Below are 20,968 nucleotides of genomic sequence, written 5' to 3'. Positions count from 1 at the left end.
ACATGTACTGTGGAGTTTTTATTACAAATCAAGCAACAGACACCATCAGCGCCGCTTCTGTCGCTTTCCAGCCATTTTGCCGTGTCTCGGCGCAGAACCAGAGCCTGGCTTCCGCTTCCGGCTTCTCCAGTCTTCGCCGCGAACCCAGGCATCTCGATCTCTCTCCCATCTGAGCTGCTTCGCACCTGATGAAGGGAAGAAGTTAACAGACACAATATCAAAACTGGTTGCACAAACTGTTCGATACAAACCACAAGGAATCTAGAGAGCTGATTCACTGATTGATTTATTCATGAAGATTCGAAAGGATACTAGAGAGAAATATTAAGTTAACTTGAACAGTCAAACCTAAATAACTTCAATAAACAAATGCAGACACGTAGAACCTCGATATAACAAACACAGTATATCCGTATTCAATATATTGAATTTCGACTAGTCCACTTCCCACTAATGCTGGCATATGATCACTATCGCACACGCCTATCGCTGTTTCCAGCACAGGATTGATTGCACACGATCGCGAGTATAGAAAGAAAAATTATAATAAAAAAATGTTCCAGGATGTTTTTCACATTACCACTCCAAGGCTAGACACTCTGGCCAGTAAGCTTACAGCTGCACTAAACGAAAAAAAAAAAAAAAATGGGTACCACAAAAAATGGTTCTTGGTCCCTTTAAATAGCACCTTTCAGATTCTCAGGTATAGAAAACTGCAGTGGAAAACAGCTGATAAGACGACACTCGTAACAAGAAGTTAAAAAAAATGTGGTATATTAAGATTCACAAGGTTGTCGGGACCGGAATACAAAGAGGTCGAGACCCGGAATCTTTGAATTTGAACTACATTTATTAAAACTGCACGAGTCTCTGCACCGTGTTCTTCCTGCATGCTAGAAGGGCAGAGGCAGCAGTGAAATTGAGTGTCAGCGTTGTCGGGGTCTTCAAAATGCTGGTCACAGTAAGGTAAACTGAGGTACAGTCAGGTAGGTAGGTAGGTAGATCAGGCATCAAGTGTCAGACCAAAACACAGCTCAAGAGTATGCAACATGCAGGCACATGTCGCTTTGCTGAGCTTCTTTCACACTTCATTCAGCACACACTTACATTTCAATGGGAGTTTGCAAAGCAGGAGCTTCCCAAGAAGCAGTGGCGGCTCCTAAGAGGAACGACATGGAGCAATGGACTGGCCCCCAATGTATTTCCTCCTGGTCCACCCCATCACTCCCCTCCTACTGCCATGGAGTGCCCCCGTGCAGCGCTAACAAAATGAAGAATCCTTCTCTGCCTTCCTCCCACCCCACCCTCAACAGTAAACTTACAGAAACTGCCCATGCCAAAAACAAAAGCTGACATGCAACATATGTAAATGTCCATTACCCAAAATCATTAGAAACGGTAGAACAGGTGCGCACTTAGCGTGTATTTTGCAGTCAGGTAAGGCTTTGCCGCCAGCCAATGCGTACTGCTGTGAAGCCACAACACACTTCAAAGTTGGCAACAGTGAACATGGTGGATGTGGGAAGCAAAATTGCTTCCATGTGTTGCATTGCACTGACAACTGCGCCAGTTTGCTTTTGTAAAGGCAAGAATGTTGTTGCATGCAGCTAATTTGCTCAGGTAAAAGCTGCACAATTAGGAACTTCAGCATTTTTTTTTTTTTGTCGTATGAGTTGCGGAGGGGGCATGGGTTTTACCTTGTGTACTATGCATGGCGCTTCTGCACAGTATGTATGGTATATGGTGGAATTCAGTTATATAACGAATCGCAATATGCGCTGCAATTATTTCAATGTATTCAAAAGTTCGATAGAGCCAAACCAACTTATAACAAATTTGACTAAATTTTCGTTGCAAGTTCACTGCAGACACGAAATTCGGCGCAGGAAAGAACAACAATAAAATACAGTCAACGACCGATTATTCGGATGCCAATAATTCTCTGCCATAATAACTACCACTTACAATCCACGAAAAAAAAAAAAGCTAGCGTACCTTGCACTGGAGGCGCAATGCTAAAGAGACAGCAGAGCTGATGGGCACCTAGCTAGTCCTAGCTTTTGGACTAGGCTAAGCACTACCAAGTCATCCCCAGCATTTTCCGGAATTTATTGATTATTGATCAATTATCGCTTAGCTATTGATACGCTATCAATGACTGACTAAGCTTAAGTAGTCCCAACCATGCTTAGCTAGACTTAGCCAGGCTCAGCTTCGCTAGTTCACAGGGGTATGTGCCATTGCGCTTGGACCCTTTCTGCACTACCGCCGGGATCGGCCCACATTTTTTTAGGATGACTAACTCAATAACAGCCGGCTTAAACAGCTCCGCTGTTAAAAACATTTTTGCAAAAAATTTATCTACTTAGCAAAAAAGGCAGCAATCTTTCCTGGCACTTCTTAGCTGCATGATTTAGCAGAGTATTCTCAGTACGAGGCATGGCTTGTACTAACTCAAGCCCGCTAGAGTCAATGCCAAAGCACTTGGCGAAGCACAGTAACAGTCAAAAGTGCTCTCCACATAGCAAATAAGCTCCAGCTTCTCGACACGCAGCAAAGCTCGTCGCTGCTTCACCGCCATTCCCAGCACATTGGTGGTGGCCCTGTCACCACGTGCGGCCACACTTCGGTCAGTCAGCATGGCACAAGATGGGCAGGCACAGTCCTCCCTCTCGACGGATAATGTGCTATATATACATATGCACTTCGAGCGAATTGCACCGAGATCAGATGACCGGGTAGGCTTGGTGTGTGATCATGTTAATGGCATGCAAGTGACCCTTATCTGCCAAATGTGCCCGTGGTAAACCTAGCCCTCCTCCACAAGAGAACTGGCTTATTCGCTTCTTTTCTTCTTTTGCGACTCGCACGTTTTGGCAGTTGTCATCGGCGCGCAGAACTCGATATATCGGATGTGCCGTTCGTTATAAGGACGGCACATTTTACGACGATATATTTCCTTTGCATTTTCATAAGTGATCTTTTTTTTTAACTATATAACATAATTCACTCTATCTGGGTTTGTTATAACCAGGTTTGACAGTATAGTATGGTATGTCTCAGTAACAAGCCCAGACCAAAAGTCTACTCAGCGAACTTACTTGCTTTGTCCTTGTTTGACACAGCCTGCGATGTCGTCATGTCCACGCCTCCGGCATTTTCTTCCAACAGATGTGAAAACTGAAGGTTTAGGAAAAAAAGAAAGATTGCTTATTTCCCACTTCCATCACAAACAAAATCATGCAAGAGTTACCATACTAAACTTCTATAGCTTGGCGTGTTTCCGAACACGACAGTAACAACTAATAAAGTATGCCGCTAACAAGCAAAACAATATCAGACGTAGCTCAAACAACCGCACATTACTAGCGCACAATGTTTCCAGAACATTTCACAGCCAGCCACTTGTTCTCACAGTGCGAAATTATTTTCACAGGGCAACATTGACATGGCAATAAAAAGAAGTGACAGCTCTGCTAACAGCTCAAGATAAACCGAAATGCACATTTTCATTTCTATGCTCACTAACATGCACAATATGTATATGAGTCATGCTCAGACATTGAGTATTAGTCTGAAAGGTGTCTCATAACTGGCTATGCAGCAATTTCACATCATGCTCCCATGTAGCCACATGCAACAGGCTTTCTCGTCAATCGGTAACTGCTCGCATGTCAGTTTAGTCTCCATAAAATGGCCATGAAATTGAAGTAAACTTGAGATGCGTGCTGCTTACCTCTTCTGCAGAAGCAACAAGCTTGGACAAGTCGAAACTGAAATGCAATAAGAAACACAAAACACAGCCATCATTGTTTACTGTCATATGCACCTAATATTGATTTGCAAAGACAGAAACTTGAGACACATATTGCATAACATGCCTCTGAAATAATGCCATGAAACCTCAAATGGATTGACATTTCTGGCTTGATAAAAAGATGCAACTTCACATGGAACACAGTGTGAGTCAAGTAAACACACTCAAATGAATAATTATGCAAAATGCCAAAATTATCATGAACGTTTCCTGAACGACTTCGTGGGTTTCTTTTATTTATCCGTAAAATTGTTTACCTGTTTCCATCTGCACATCACATTTCTTTGTATGTCTCTACGCGTACCAATGCAGAATTTAGAGGCTAAATGTATGTCAAATATTTTGTCTCGGTGTGTCCTCACTTGCCCGCATAGATCTTCAGTTGCATGTACCACATTTACTTGCATTAACCATCGAAACATAGAATTCTTGTTTTTCCTCGAGTAATCATAAAGCCCTCAAAAAATGCTGCAGCAACTGTCGTCGGATTGTTCTGGCTGGTGATGATAATTACGCATGACAGACGAGGTTCCTGCCATTTCGCCAAACTTCTTCCGCCATACGAGTGTACTACAGCAAGCATGTGCTCAAGATTCTCCAAATCCAGCAACAAAAAATGCAGAGAGCGTGAAAGTGCCTGCACGTCGTTAATCATAAACACTCAGTGACTGCATGTTGACGGAACTCTGGGGTATAATTGGAAGTACCGTTTCTCCCCTTAAGCCACCGCCACTCTCTGTGGCCCAAGAGCTCTATCTCCAGTGCTTGCTTGACTGCACCGTCGACCACAAAGGCCTTCCAAGAATATTGGGACTTGCCCATCTAGGAAAACCAGGGACATTTCTGTGGTGTAGAAGTGTGTATAAAATAAGTGGCTCCCCCTTTCATACTCTCTCCTCGACGTTGACCATGTACTATACAAGCTGACAAGTTTTGCTAAGCTGCATCTGGTTACTGCCTAGTCCCTTGACTCCAGATGTCCGTGGCCAGTCTCCTGTGGTCTACCTACAGTGGAACCTCGTTTATACGATCTTCACGGGACCCGGAAAATAAAACATATCATCCTAAAATCGTATAATCCAAATATCATCTTATATAGAAAAATAAGCGTATTATCCCAAAAAATGTATTAATGCAGAATCGTATCAACGAGATTTCACTGTACTCTGTTGTAACAACACGTGGTCCTCGTCAAAAGGACTCCGGTCCAGCACATGTACTCACCCTTTACTCTTGACCTTGCCCCTGTTAGGTAACTCTTTGAGTGGCCTCTTTCCTCCAGTGCTGAACTCGTCATCTGCACAAAGGAAACCAGCACCACGTGCCACATCATTGACTGCTACTTTGACAGCCTCTTTCAGTTTTGTACACTCCCCTTCATATACTGCAATCAACAATCGAAGCAGAAAGAGTGGAGTGTGTGTATATCGCGTAATCGAGAGAGAAGCAAACGACACAGAAAATGTATGGCCAATTCTGATGTGTCACGAAGACCACTTGTGACGTGCCACAGTTAGTCGTACACCTTTGCACCCTTTGTTTTTTGCTAGGCTGTGCATTTCATGTAGTATTCACATTTCAATGGGTTCATATCAATTATCAGACAGCTGTTAAAGGGAACACACAGCCTGTAATTTACCAACAAATGGGGATATAGTGCAAGGCCCACAGACAAATATTTTTGTATATAAATATGCCTCCAATTATAACTGTATCAGTCACATCTTTCCAATATTCAGGCAAAAAGGTTTTCAAATTATACTGGCTTTAATACTGGTTACGTTCTCCCTTCAACGGTGACCGTACAGTGCGAACATTACAAACAAGAGCCCTCAAGAGTCGACGTCATCTTCTGCTATCCACAAAGCTTTGATATTGTCTTTGACATGCTCTTCAGGCAATTTGTCAGCAGGAAAACATTCATACAGAACATGCGTTTCGTAACGCACAAGTTTGTAAACTTAACATGACTGCTCCAGTAATGTGAAAATGTCATGATCAACTAAAGTGGTCTATAGACACATTAGGCCTCTTGTTTCATTAACAAATGTCTCATATTAGTAAAATAAAAGGGAACGAGGCAGGAATTAGCCCCAAGCTAAAGTTGCCTCTTGACTACAGACACTGGCAAGCCTCATTAGCACATTTTTGTGCACAACGTTTGTGTGCTCTATGTAAGTCTGACATGAGCTTGACATCTTTTCACATTTTCATTTTTTTTTGTGAGCACATAATAATTACCCTAACAAGTGGATGCTTAACTTGAATATAATCAGCTTACCATCATCAGAAAATTCAATGTCTTCCTCTTGAATCTCCGATCCACCTTTGCCAATGGGCAGCCCTTTGAGGGCCTCCTGGTACTCTTCATCATCTTCGAGGCCCTCGAGGTCGTCTTCTTCAGTCCGACTCCTCATCACCAGAATCATCAGACTCTGCCTGGCCCTTCTTGCGTTTCTGAAGAAAAGGTATGATCTGCGATTCCTTACCCGAGTCTAAATAAACACTTTGTGCTTTATGAAACTCTCAAGGTACACTCCACAAGTTGGTCCAAGCAGAACCCAGTCGGGTACAGCTTCCACTTCCCAATTTACTATAGAAATTTATGCCAGAAGTTCCATAAAATTTCACAATAACAATCCTTCTGTAGTGTTTACAATTGTGGAAGAAATTGTAATGCTGACAGTGCATAACATGAGATAAATTATCTAGCATGCATTTATTACTGTGTTTACCCTACGTTAACTCACAATCCAAGAAAATGGGTCCAGAAATAGCCTGCGCATAACAGCCGGATGCAAAACAAAAAATGCGTTCGTGATGTTGGCAACAGCGCAAATAGAACAAGTGCCAATTCCACTGTCATCACAACATGACGGCAGAACAAGTTTTCACAATGACACGCCGCTTCCATTCCAAAGATCATTTAAAAGGAAAGGTACTTTATGTGCCGGGCTAGTGGCAACAGAGCCACATCATGTGTTTTTGCCGTATCGAAGTCTTGCGTCCGTGGCAGGACAAACTGGCGAAGTGGTTAGTATAGGCATGGAATTGTTAGTAGGTTGTGGAATTGGTGAAGAAATGTGGAATATCAAAGGCAGTAAACAACAGCATGGAGGATGATACATCGTGGTTCGCAGCACTGAAAACCTGCCTAACAGTGACGACGACGAACATTACGCGTGAAGTAAGTTCAGCAGGTTTCATCTTTTTTTGATCGCAAAGTCAGAGACATGTTACTTTTTCTCTTATCAAAATTGGGAGCCCATTCTTTTCTGACTTGAACCCATGAGGACTGTTTGAATGTTAGATTCGGGAGCATGTTAGATTTGGGTAAATATGGTAATTTTCCTTCACAACTATTCCTGTAGAGCACTACATTAGGCAAAACTATACACCATGCAGCTCTATCTATGAGACTCTTCAGTATAGGAAAACCCAAGGTAAAATATAAATTAAATTTTGGGCTTTTATGTGCTAAAACCCAGATCTGATTATGAGGCTTGTTATAGTGGGGGACTCCAGATTAATTTTACCATCTGGGGTTCTTTAACGTGCATATATATCTGAGAACACAGCTGTTTTTTTGCATTACACCCCTACCAAAATGTATCCACCTCAGCCAGTATTGACCTGTGACCTCGAGCCCAGCAGTGCAACATGATAGCCACTGGGCTATCATGGCAGTTACAAAATGCTAGGTAAAGTTAGAAGTGATTAAAAATATTCAGAACAATTATGGTTTGCCTGGTACAAACAACATGAGCCATTTGTTCCCTCAATAAATCCCATCGGTTACATTAGCAACACTGGTAACAACAAAGGAACAAATTTGGGTACACATCTTACCAACTCCACGAAGCATGCTGAAAGCTATGAATCATGCCAATTCAACCAGAACAGTAAGCCAGAACTACCCCTTGTCCACCTCTTATTTCCCTGTGCACGACGCCAAATTAACGGATGCTTCATGGAAGGATTAGGTAGATGGGCGAGCCATACCAACCAGTTGAACTTTGCGTCGTTCTAAGGATTAGTAGCACACAATAGGCAACTCCTCTTCCCTTCCCAGAACACACGATTGGCCCTCGTCAACGATTGGCTTACACGAGCCGGAAGCCTTCACTGTGCTGCACACAGTTGGTGAGATGGAGGCACAGTCAACAGCCAATTTTTTCGGACACCAGACTTTTGGGACATGGCCGATAATTCGGACGCCTTCGCGGCAACACCATGTACTTGATAGAGGCAATGTATAAGGACATACGCAATTTTAGACTCTGAAACGTGTTACCATCCGATTTTCACACTTATTGCCGTGACCGCAGGTCTGCATCGGCATCATTCGAAGCCACCGCCACTGCCGTCTTGATTATCTTGCAGCCTCGAACCAACCCTCTCGCATGCCAATTCACTGGCATTTATTGTTGGCCACATGGTGTTTGGCGTGTAGTCATGTAGTAGTTTTGTGTTGTCCTGCCTGCTGCAACGCTAGGCCCAGCTGCTTCGACATTCGCTACCAATCTACCTGATGCTTGGTGGTGCCCCTCTGCAATGGTGCAGACTCCGCCTTTGTCATCCTCGCCAATGGCCTCAAAGTGCGGAAAGCACGACGAGGGCCTAAAGAGCGATGCGTAATGCCGATTTCTAAATGTCAGCTTTGCCACAACACAGCGGTGTTGCGCGGTCAGGCATACGCAATGTATTATGGCGAAGCATACCAAGAGTGGAAAGGGGCCACAGTCACGGATCATACGTAGTAAATGTGCTTCCCTAATTTATAGAGGCGTGCAAATACTCGACTAACACCTAATCGAATCTAATAGTGAACGTTATAATAACAAGCGTCGCGCGAACTTGCCGTGACCCGCCAGATTTAAGATTCTTTGACAGGTGGCAAATCACACCAAACTTGACAATGGAACAACGTGGATGACACCTGCTCGTTACCGTCGGCGCCGGCTACGTGCAAAGGGGTCATTGAGTCACGTGATGCATGGTCTCTTCCTCTGTCATGCAGATTGGCCTTACGATAAGCCAACTGTGTAATGTTGGTTTAGCTCTTCTACAATTTAAGAACTGGAAAGAAAAACTTTCTGTGCAATAAATTAAAAAATTGCCGCAACACACAGGTCCACTATTAAGCTGAGAACCTCATTCATATTCAGTACAACAGAAAGTCACTAATTAGTTTCAGAGGCAAAAAAAAACGCTATATTTTAATCAACAGAAATTCTATTGATAAAAAAGTACTTTCCAGAGCTTCATATACTAGAACTGAGCTGTAATCAGTGCTGGCATAGTAATTTGGGGTTCTAATTAATAAGAATTGTAGCGCGCTACTACGTGCCACAATGATCTGACCGAAAAAAACGATGATGACACGCAAGGACGCTGTCGAAATGTCGAAAGTGCTTCACAGCCAAATAGATGGTGAGCAGCTCTCGGCCGAGTCAACCATAATGCATATCTTGATTTCTATTTACCTAAGTTAGTAACTAGTTCTATGTACCTTGCAACATTCTTGTTATGCAATGATAGGGGACTCCCGAGCATGTGCAGCACCGTATTTTCCTGCCTAAAATTTGTAAGCACAAGATTTTGCGAAAAATTTTCTGATGTTCGATTCGATATTCAGCATTTGTTTCTTGATTCGATTCGAAATCTACTATTTAGTATTCACACACCCCTTTTAATTATACACGTATGCACCCGCCAATTACTGTTCCAGTACAAGCACTGAGACACCTACTGTAATAAGTGTACTAGCAGACCTTCACAGCTAGTCCAGCCGTGGCTGCGGCGATTTCAGCCCTTGAGGACAGTAAAAAGGCATGCATTAGTCTTTTTTGGACTGCCTGATTTTTCAGACGTTTTTGCGGTCTCCGAGAGTCTAAAAAATTTGGTGTGTACTGTATAGGTGTAAGTAGAAGGTGAAACAGCAGTTTGGTAACTATGTGAAGTGGTGACCGAACAACGTGGCAACGAGTCAGCAGGAGGCGATAGTAGGTGGACTCGTTGGCACAGTCTGGTGTCATACAAAACGTGCAATGCGAAGTTTCCACATCGTCACAGCAATGCTCAGCACCTCCACCAAAATGTAATGAAGGAGGAAGGAGATGGGAGATATCTTCACAATGATTTCATACAAGAAGATGTCGCAACAGTCAATATGGCAAACCAATGCTCGAGAAGAGGCCCTACTTCATCGTCCTTATTTGCTCACAGCTTGGCCTCTTCATCGTCATTATAAAACTTAATTATCCAGTGATTAATATGTTAGCGAAAAGAAGTATCTACTCTGCCAATTCATTTTTTTCACAATACTATTCCAGGCGGGCTTTAGCAGCACATGTGATTTATTGAGGATTTCAGAGCAGACATTTACCCTTTTCTGGATCGAATTTCATATTCAAGTAACAATGTTATATTCTGTGCAATGAAATGAGAAGAACCAGAGAAAAATAACAATTAAATTTCCGTAGCAGGTTTTCTTGATATGCGAGAGCCGCCTGTTACAATTTCATTATGTTGCGGGGAGCTTATGGAGCTTCAAGGTTCTAAAATTTAATCATTAGTGTGCGAACAATGGGCATAAATATAATTCAGATTGTTTGCATGCCACATGTAAGGCATTTTACACACTATAGGGTGCAAGCTCCGAAGAAGCAGCTGAGACAGCTAATCTCAACATTTGGTAACATGTGGGCCTTTTCCTAAAGTTCAGAAGAACTAATTGTGTGCACCATAAGTCGGCATAAATTATACAGTAGAACCCTGCTGATAAGTTTTTCACGGAACCGTAAAAAAAAAAAATGTAAGAGCCGGGAAACGCAAGAACCAGGAAACAGGAAAAATTAAGAAATGGGAGTAGTGTTGAACTGCACACAATATTATTTAAATTCTTACGTGTGAAAAAAAGTCGTAGTTTCGCCTGACAGCCGAAGTATCGACTGCGATAGCAAATTAGTAGACAGCTATACAAAGTAAAAATAGGAGTTTTATCGTCCGTATAAACTTGTAAACATTCGCTTATTAACTACAGTTAAACCTGCTTATAACGAACCTCCATATAACGAATTCCTGGATATAACGAAGTTTTTCGATTCCCCACCGTTACTCCATAGAAGCACATGTATTTGAGACCTCTACGTAACGAAGTGGCAGCGGGAGACCCCCTTGATATAACGAATTTTTCCCTCCGACCACCTAGAGATTTCGCCCCAAATTTTGTCATTTTTGCACGAGCAGCAACCGGAAGCACCTTCTCCGCCGCGATGGAATGCAAAGCGAGCGCACGTGTGCGAGGCGGCCCTGCATACCTCGACCCGGCGATCTTTCCGCCGCGGGCGTGACCTTTCCCCCTCCCTTCATTTAAATCTGATCCTGCCGCTTGCTGCAGCTGGCCTAGCCCGCCAAGCCGGCACTCTCTCCTTTTCCAGCTGATATTGCCGACGCGCTGGTACACGCTGTGGCACATCAGACTCGATGAGCGCGGACACGTGCTGTCAAACGCAGGCGGCGTGTGGAAGCGCCGCTGGAGAAGCGACCGAAGTGACCTTCGTGCTGTTGTCTATCGCTTCAACGCAAACTGAGCACCGAGAACACACAGCACGCAGAAAGCTACGAGCCACCGATGCACCTACACTGCTAGACTCTGCCCCAACGCAGATCGCTTTCAAGATACGGCCAGCGCGACCACGCGCCGCCCCGCTATCCCTCCCCCCTCGCTCCCTCGCCGGTGCCACGAGCGCAACGGAAGAAGGCGCGCTTCCTCCCTGCTTTTCTTGCACGCGCGAGATTTAGACGCGGTCGTCGGCTCCCCTCGCACGTTTTCACTCGCACATACAGCATACGGCGCGCGGCAACTGCGTTATCGCCCTTGGAGTTTAGGGTACGGCCACGCTAGCGGCAAAAACACGCATCAAAAACGCGCGTCAGAAAAGCGCGGCAGCGCGTCATGCCGCGCGCGGCAAAAGCGGCAGGAATCGGGGGTCTTGCGGCGTGCCGCGCGAAATGGGTTCTGCAGCAAATGCTGCGTGCCGTGAGATGAAGAACCAATCAAGAGCGACGAGGGTGACGTCACGGAGCCATCACAACCGGAACGCCGCCGGGCCGCGCCGGGTTTTCAATCGACGATCGTCGTCTCTCGCATGAAACAACGAGCGCTCGCGGTGTTGCTCGCCCGTTCGGAGAGCGCGGGTATCGCGCTGCCGCGCGGCGAGACGACGCGCGTGGCACGGTGGTCTCGCGGCAAGGCGCTAACGCGCGGCAACTTGCCACTCGCTGCATGATGCGCGCGTTTTTTGCCGCTAGCGTGGCCGTACCCTTATATACGTAATATCTATGAGCCAAAACCAATTTTAGGGCCACAACGCATCATGGACACCATCTTTATATAGCAAATACGGATCTCAAGGGCCATACTTTTGCTGGTGGAAAACCGAAAATACGTCACAGTTGTCGCCCCCGGCACTTTGGGCGGCCAATGCCATCGTCAAGCCACCAAGCCAAGCGACGTGAAAAGTCAAAATGGCCGCTCGAGCCGGCGCGGGGTGGCAGTTCGCAACGTATGATGCGGGAACGGTCCCACAGTTGCGACGCAACAGCGGGGTTACCAATGCATCGGGTTCTAAGGGAGCTGTGCCGGGACCGGTCGAAAACGACGTAACAGCCGGGAAAACGCAGCCCCCGGGAACGTAACAGAGAGGTTCGACTGTAACACTATACGACGCTATGACGCCATCGTGACGCTCGCTCTTCGTTTCCGATGCCTCGCGCTTGTGCGAAACGACACGCGTCCACGCATCCGGTACCTGGTGTGACATTCCAGGATGAGTGCTTCGACAAAAACGGAAAACGGGTGCGCGTTACAATTGAGGGCGCGTTAGAATCGAGTAAATACGGTAAACGTTTATTTTTCGAATTTTCGTGCCGAACCTGCATATAACGAAATCCTCTTTATAACGAAGTTTTTCGGGAATTTGTCAATTTCGTTATATACAGGTTTAACTGTATATTAACAAGCATGGTGTCAGCGCCCGCAGGCAAACATGAACACATCACACTCGATGAGCACGGACACGCGCTGTCAAACGCTGGTGTGAGGAATTTAAGCGCCACTGCAGAAGCGAGCGAAGTGACCTTCATGCTGTTGTTCAACGTAAACTGAACGCCGAGAACACACAGCACGCACATAGCTACGAGCTGCCGCCGCACCTACGCTGCATAGACTCTGCTCCCAATGCAGATCGCTTTCAAGATAAGGCGCCACCGCGCAGTACGCAGTTGATGCCAGAGCACAACGCTGCCCGCTATCCCTCCCCGCTCGCTCCCTCACTGGCGCCTCGAGCACAACGGAAGAAGGCGCGCTTCCTCCCTGCTTTTCTTTCTTTCCCGCGAGAGATTTAGACGAGGTCATCAGCTCCCCTCGCACGCTTTCACTCGCACATACAGCACACAGCGCGTGGCGATGGCGTTATCGCCCTTAGATTTATATGGGACATCTATGAGCCAAAACCAATTTTAGGGCCGCAATGCCACAGAAACAGTTCTGTTTTGTGCGCGTGTGTGATTTTCTTTTCGTTCCTTCCTTTTTTTATTTTTTATTTTTACTTATTTTTCCTTTCTCTCTCCTTTCGCATCCATTTTACCCCTCCCCCGGTACAGGGTAGCCAACCGGAGATAACCTCTGGTTAACCTCCCTGTCTTTCCTTTACCGTTTTTCTCTCTAGGGCCGCAACGTGTCATAGACACCATCTTTAGATAGCAAATACACATCTCAAGGGCCATACTTTTGCTGGCGGAAACCGAAAATACGTCATCACCACATCGTCTGGTTCCCGGCCCACGTTAAAGGCGTAGTTAATCAAGCGGGATGCAACCCCAACGAGCAGGCCCACTGCCTAGCGCGTGAATTCACGAACCGCGCCCGGGCTAGCGGTCCAGCTCTCTCACAGGATTGTTCCCCTAAAGACCCTCTTATCACCTTTAACGAGATCACATCCCACTACAGACTGAGCAGAAGGAAATTCCCTCCCCCTCACCCAAATTAAACAGGGCTCAGTGTGTCACGTTCAGGCTCTTACAGACGAGATCGTACCTCACCCCCAGAGCGCTCAATCGGATAGATTCTAACTTCCCGCAATCGTGCTCCAAATGTGGGCACGACTTCTGCTCTTTCGATCATATGCTCTGGCTGTGCCCGTTCAACGCGGGCTCTGATCTTCACGACAAGTCCAAGTGGGACGCCCTACTGCAAAGCGCGGACTTTACGCATCAACGACAGGCCGTCCAGAGGGCCCGCGACGTCGCCGAGAGTCACCGCGAACTTTGGGCGGCCAATGCCATCGTCAAGCAACCAAGCCAAGTGACATGAAAAGTCAAAATGGCCGCTCGGGTCGGCGCGGCAGTTCGCAACGTATGATGCAGGAACGGTCCCACAGTTGCCACGTAACAGTAGGGTTACCAATGCATTGGGTTCTATGGGAGCTGTGCCAGGACCGGCCGAAAAGGATGTAACAGTCGGGAAAACGCAGCACCCGGGAACGTAACTGCGGGGTTCTACTGTATTACAATTACAGTGGTCGGTACTCTGATTCTCAGGTTACTATCAATTTTTGTAATTTTCCGTGTTTGATATTACTTGTAAAGCATTACGATTCCTTCAGGAATCACTCAACTAAGAAGGTTAAGAGATAATTAAGTATGGTGCAGCAGAAACGAAGAGTAAGCTCTCACATGAGGCCACATCTGGACTGACCTTGCTTCCGGAGAAGGCCGAGGCGAAGTCCAGCTCTCCGTCGACACCTGGTTCGAACATGTCCAGGACCCGGCCGACGTCGTCGCTGGCCACGCTCTCCGCGTCGGATGCAAGCTCGTCATCGTCCACCTCCTTCTTTTTCTTTTTCTTCGTGTCTTCATCCCCATCCTTCTCGGCCTTGCGCCGCTCACGCTCCTGCTTGAAGTACCTGATTACCAAGAAGGAAAAAAAATGAAACCGTTTGATTTGTTTGACAAGGACGGATGTTCGACCCACCGTACAACATGGTTACAGAGTTGAACATGGTTACTGAGGCAGTAACCAGTTACAACATGGTTACTGCCTCAGCTCGGGATCTGTGTTATATTAAAAGAACAAAGGTTTTCTTTTTTGCAGAAGGGCGCTATGTTACAGTTACAATCTCTATAGAAATACAGAGGGTGCTACATGACACCTTACATGTGCCTCCTCAAAGAAAATCATGCAATGTTAGGTCTGTATGTCAAAACAACGATAACAAATTGAGGGCTTTAACACACCGAAAGTGCGCAAAGGTTTATAAGCGATGCTATAGTGGAGCACTCCAGAATAATTTTGGCCACATGGGGATCCTCTAATGCGCACCTAAATCACACAAGTGTTTCTTGCATTTCGTCCTCATCAAAATGCAGCCTTGACCAGGACCAAACACACGACCTCGTGCTCAGCCGTGCAACGCCGTAACTGCTGGGCTACCGCGGTGGGTTTTAACAAAAGGAAAAATCCATGAGTGCTCAACACTCACATATTCCCTTAGCAGTAAACTTAACTGTACAGTCGTCATCAATATGAAAGGGAACAGCCAAATTTTTTAAAACTACGATAACTTGTTATGCATGGGTTCAAATCTAGGAACTTGATACTTCACAATAAGTTTTCCTAATGAACTTTTAGTATCATTGAACACTTTTATGAAGGACATGTGTGTTTAGCCCCTAACGGTGTTTGAAAAAGTTAGGTATTCCCTTTCATACTGATGACGACTGTACATTCAGAATGGTCAGCCACACTTTGCAATTCAAAAGACAAGGGCGCCAGCCCCTCACCTGTACAGGAATGTCTCCTCAGGCGGAATGTTGGCCTCGACCTGTTGCTGGTACTGGCGACTAAGCACGTCCATCTTGCGCACTCCCTTGGGCACATACTGCCTCCTCTTGCCGAACACGCTGGCAGCCTGGTCCTCCATGATGGGCTCGTTGGCGCCAGTTGCCTTGGGGTTTCGATATACAAACCTAGTGTTCAGAAAGGGAGAGAGAATGTGAATAGCGAGGGAACAGGACAGCACAGATTAAAGAACATACATCAACTGCAGATATTCAAAAGGGTGCAGGATCTCACTCTTGTGTTTTTACAGGAGTGCGAACTAATGGATCGTGCAATGAGTGACGGACATGAAAATGACAGCCATAGTGGATACAGGAACATAGGAGCGTAGAATTGGCTAGCAAACAGGGGTGGCGGATATTCTGGCTGCTGAGATTAAGAGGAAGAAATGGAGTTTGAAGAAGAAAATATAGCAGATTATCCGTGGTCTATTACACAACAAGTGAGAGAGGAAAGAAAACGCAGTCGAGGATGACGGAGAGCTCGGCCATGTGATAAAATTAGGAAATTTCCAGGCATAGGGCGGAGTCAGACTGGATTAAATTGCACATCACTGGAAGAAGCATACGTCTTGAGGGGGCATAAAATAGGTTGATGATGAAATAATGGACCAGTGATGCAGTGCTTCGTGCTCTGGACAGCAGCACTGGGCATAGGAACTGCCAGCACTGACTGCCGTGCTTACAGCGCCTACAGCAGCAACGAAATCACAACCACTAACACTACCACCATTAACACAAGCCTTTCCAAACAAATGCCCAGTTATCACAGCCCTCTTCCGAAGTAAACTGCTAGGCTTCACACTGATGATAGCACTAAGGCTGTACAGATTAGGCATCGCACATGAGTAGATGATACCGTATTTTTGCACGTAGGGCACCTGCACCAAAAGTCCGAAAGATTTAACAGCAAAGTTGGGGTGCGTCATGACTTTCGCCATGACGTGTGGCTTCACCTCAGTGTGAATTTCACCTTCAGACGTAGCTTCACGGCAGCCCGGCACACACAGCCGTGAAATTTCCATGCGCAGTATTCTCGGGTGATATCTTTTGGAGAGAGTTTCACTTTCGTGAGACTCAGCACTGGACGTGTCGAAGTACACAACCAACAGCATTCTTAGCACTGTGCGACGACTTGGCACTGCACCGGAAATGCTGGCAGCAGTATACATCGACTCGTTTGGTGACGACTCACCCCAAATCTCCCGAAAGTGAAACCATATCTCCAAAAGTGATTGTCTGAGAATACTGCCCCTGAGCAGCATTTTGTTTCAACATGGACCTGAAAGCAATTGCCACTGATGATTATCGTCACCATCATAACAGTGATGATAATTAGCGCCGTGGTTTCACAAAACATCAGAAAAGTGATCAGCCAGGGCCTTACTGTACCACTCAGAATACGCTCTGTCGCTCACCTGTCGAGGAAGCGTGACAGAGTGAAATCCTGCAGCGGGTCACCAGGGTATGCAACTGGCTGCCCTCGCAGGATGCGCTCGGCAAACAGCGCCACTGATGGGTGGTGGTGGCGACAGAGGTGACGCAGCTCCCAGGCAGGGCAGAACTCCGCACCACAGTAGAGCGGGTTGCGAGCCAGAGGGTCGTACCTGCAAAAAAAAAACAAATTTGTGAAATCCCGGAAGACAAACACAAACTTTCATAGTAAGAGATCAACATGTACTTTTGTACTCATGTTCGACTACTACTGCCTCAGCTCGGGATCTTCAGCCATTATGAGCGTTTTACGTGGAGCCATGATGAATGCACCAATCACGATAGTAACAGTCAGCCTCGGCATTCGTGATCATAAATTGTTATTGGCATTTGTGATAGAGCCTGGCATTCAAGATATGTAGAAATGTTAGTCGAACAGATCATTAACGAATGTCAAAAAAGGAAAATTTACATTTGGGGATATGTACAGATTTCTACAGATGCTTTTACCTGACCAGACAAAGTCCTGTCGAACTCCTGACTGTGTCAAGATATGTAGAATTATCGGATAGGAAGTCAGACCATTCCAGACATGGAACAATAGCCAAAGAGAGTTTGTAGCTAAACCGGAAGGTCTTCCAAGTAAAGAAAGTTCTGAGAGTCACAGATAGCAATCCAAAGGCCTTGCTTTTGTGAATATGACAATATTTGTTCTAGAACAGTTGGCATGTTAAGACTGTTCTAAATATAAAAAACGACATGTGCTCGCACAAGTCCAAAGCTTCCTTGCTTCTCTACGCTTGGTCCTTTCCACTGTGTCAACATGGTGATACACGCAGCCCGCAGACCTTAAAGAGCTATTGCTCCGAAAACTCCATCAAACACTCAAGTGCTGCGCAAGATACCGTCCCAGATACCGTCACTTACCCAGTCCGCCGTCGCCGCTCCACTGTCGTGGCTCCCGACTCATCGACAGTTGTCAGCTTTGTATGAACCCAGGAACCTGTGCTTTTCTTTTCGCTGTTTGTTCGCGTCCGATTGCCACTTGAATCTGACCGTGCTGGCTTTGCAGCATCTGCAGCTTCCCCATTGTCCTGAAAAATAAAGGGCAAGCACTTGATGTCTAACATGCCAGGAACATGCAATAACCTTATATGCTTGCCATTGCCAATAAAGATCTACTACGGCTATGCCCACAGATCTTGCTTCAACTGTAAATTTGTGGCCTGACACGAGTGCCACAGAATCCTACAGAACAGTGGTTCTCAGCCATGCATGTGTCAGGACCCCTTGTGGACTAGTGGAAGTGATGGGGGGGGGGTCTTGCAGTGATGGGGAAGGGGGGGGGGGGAAGCAAAGCTGTACAGTCGAACCTCGCTAATTCGAACACGCTTATTTCGAACGTCCGGTTTATTCGAACTGACGCTGTGGTTCCGTCAAAGTTATGTGTATTTCAATGGGCGAAAACGCTCGGTAATTTGAACGCGAAAGCATTTGCGACGGTTAATTCGAACATACCGCGGACCGACAATACTCTCAGCAGCGCGCCACATAACGCAGCGGCGCCTCCGACCGGCATTGCTCCGACACCGCCATAGAGCAAAAGCTTAGGAGAAACCACTTAATGCAGCGGCGGAGGCCCAGTCCAGCCAACGAAACTGCCCACGGCGGCAAACGCTCGCTTCCCGATAACAATAGAACATGAAACTTCAGGGAGCGGGGTAAGCTGGCGCCGGGCCGGCCGGACCGGCGGCACCGGCACCCCCACGTCAGCAAACGCTCGCTTCCCGATAACGGCAGAAAACGAAACTTAAGGGGGCGAGCTAATCTGCACTGGGCCGGCTGTACCGGCGGCGGGCACGCACGGAGACAGTCAAAGGTAAGGGAGCTGCGAGGGAGTTGAGAGAGAGGGCAAGGGGAGCCACCAAAGCCACTGCCACCGAAGCGGCGGAGTTGCCGAGGCCAAATCCGCTTCCCTGCCACCCTCCTCCCTCACCGTCGACAGTCTCGACGGTCGCCATGGCGGCGCCATCCGCTCCCTGAAGTTTCGTTTTCTGCCGTTATCGGGAACGAGCGTTGGCCGGCGTGGGCGGTTGCGCTCGCTATGCGCTTGCGCGCCGCGATATTTCACGACTCGGGCCGTTCGTGCATCGTGCTATGGTGCTCGAATACTTCAAAAATATGTCCTTCCTTTAATTCGAAGTTCTTTTAATTCGAACAAATTTTCGGGCCTCTTGGAGTTCGAATTATCGAGATTCGACTATATTGACTTTTCGACAAACAAAATTGGCAACGAACACTGTGACATCTTTTATTTATTTATTATCTTGTGCGGACTGCTGCCGCGGTTCCGGGTCCCAGAACTGGTTAAGGCTAAACTCGCCTCTAAGAAATGTGCAATTTTCCATATTTTCTTTTAGGGGTGTGCAAATATCAAAATTTTCCAACACGAATCGAATACGAATACTTAAGCTTCGAATATTGAACGGAATATTCAATAATGATATGCACATGCAAGTTGGGTTAATTTGTTATGTTGGAACATTGCAATAACATTGTCAATGTTACAAAACTAAGCTGGTAAGCCATTATACTAAAACATTGTGCACTTGGCTCCATGTTAACTCGGGAAAATTGAGTAATTTCCACTAGCTATCCTAGCCAACCTGTGCCTTATTATACCGCATCAAATGCCCGTAAACTCGGAGGCATTTGACCCTGTGCCAGTCGTCACTCATCGCACTTGCTGTCAAGCATTAAGCTCAGAATTGGGGGTGGCACTGCAAAAAAATAAGCAAAAAAATGCTGGCTCTCCTGTAATTGAGAGTAGATGTAAGCATGAATTGGCTGCCGGCAAAGCAGATTGGTTGGAGATGATACTAGCCGCAATCTTAAAATGATTACAGTGTATGTTCGCAAGGGCATACCACACCACACCACACGACCATTTGCGGCGCGCCGGACGCTGCCGGCCTGGTCACGCAGCGTGGCGCCATCTTTCGAAGGAGGCGGCGTGAAACCCGCGCCGCAGAACTCACGGACTGCTGGTGGTGAAAAGAGCACAGACAACCCTGTCTCAGCGCCAAAAGATGACAATCAAGTGTATGGTGCACTGGATCTGCCTTTTAACGTCGCTACAGGAAATGACAAATAAAAGTTCAACGTGCTAAAAGTTACAGCTCGAGTGACATTGTGAGCAAACATTAAGAAGAACTCAGAAGCAGTATTTTTTGTAACTTGTTTGGGCAGTAACTAGAGAATGTAATGCGGTCCTGTATATAGGGGGCCAGAGACCGCATTTTGTTTACTTTTGACTGGTTGCCCGGATCATCTCATTTTGTTCCCACAGCGATGCCCGGATGTTCTCGTTTGAGTGCCTGGATAACGGCTCTGGCTTTTGGCTCTAGATCACTTGAAGGTCGCTGACAATGGGAGATAAAAGCATTTCATGCTTAAAAGTGCCCCTTGTTACTGAGAGGCTGGCTTTCCCGCAAAGTTTAGGGCTTTCCCGCACAGTTTAGACGTCTAGTGGCTAAGTGTGCTTTACAGGCGAAATTTCGCCAGCAGCACGAAATCACAAAATTCGGCACAAAATCGCCCTAATATTCTTAGATTAGATAGAAACAAATCCTAAGAATAGTGTTTGCTCCCGCACAGCCAGCTTTATTTTCGATTTTATTCGAATATTCGTATCCAACCAAATATTCGAACATTTCCAAATATCTAAGAAACAAATGCTAAGAACAGTGTTTGCTCCCACACAGCCAGCTTTATATTCAATTTGATTCGAATATTCGTATCCAACCAAATATT

At 46.2% G+C, this 20,968-nt stretch overlaps 1 protein-coding gene across 1 annotated transcript in view; it reads right to left on the bottom strand.

Annotated features, from left to right (window-relative positions):
- Positions 1 to 20,968, bottom strand: part of LOC119463816 (CCAAT/enhancer-binding protein zeta-like) — a 45,106-nt gene continuing 24,138 nt past the window's right edge. Inside the window, 10 exon segments of the mRNA XM_037724639.2 lie at positions 1 to 185; positions 3,102 to 3,180; positions 3,737 to 3,773; positions 5,042 to 5,114; positions 6,099 to 6,220; positions 6,222 to 6,274; positions 14,580 to 14,787; positions 15,665 to 15,850; positions 17,140 to 17,328; positions 18,083 to 18,249. Of these exon segments, the coding sequence (XP_037580567.1) occupies positions 46 to 185; positions 3,102 to 3,180; positions 3,737 to 3,773; positions 5,042 to 5,114; positions 6,099 to 6,220; positions 6,222 to 6,274; positions 14,580 to 14,787; positions 15,665 to 15,850; positions 17,140 to 17,328; positions 18,083 to 18,249 (1,254 nt within the window). The 3' untranslated portion in view covers positions 1 to 45.

This window comes from Dermacentor silvarum, chromosome 9, assembly GCF_013339745.2.
Source record: "Dermacentor silvarum isolate Dsil-2018 chromosome 9, BIME_Dsil_1.4, whole genome shotgun sequence".
Taxonomy (NCBI): Eukaryota; Metazoa; Arthropoda; class Arachnida; order Ixodida; family Ixodidae; genus Dermacentor; species Dermacentor silvarum.
Note: the sequence above shows the minus strand (reverse complement) of the source record. Positions and strands in the feature narration are given on the sequence as shown.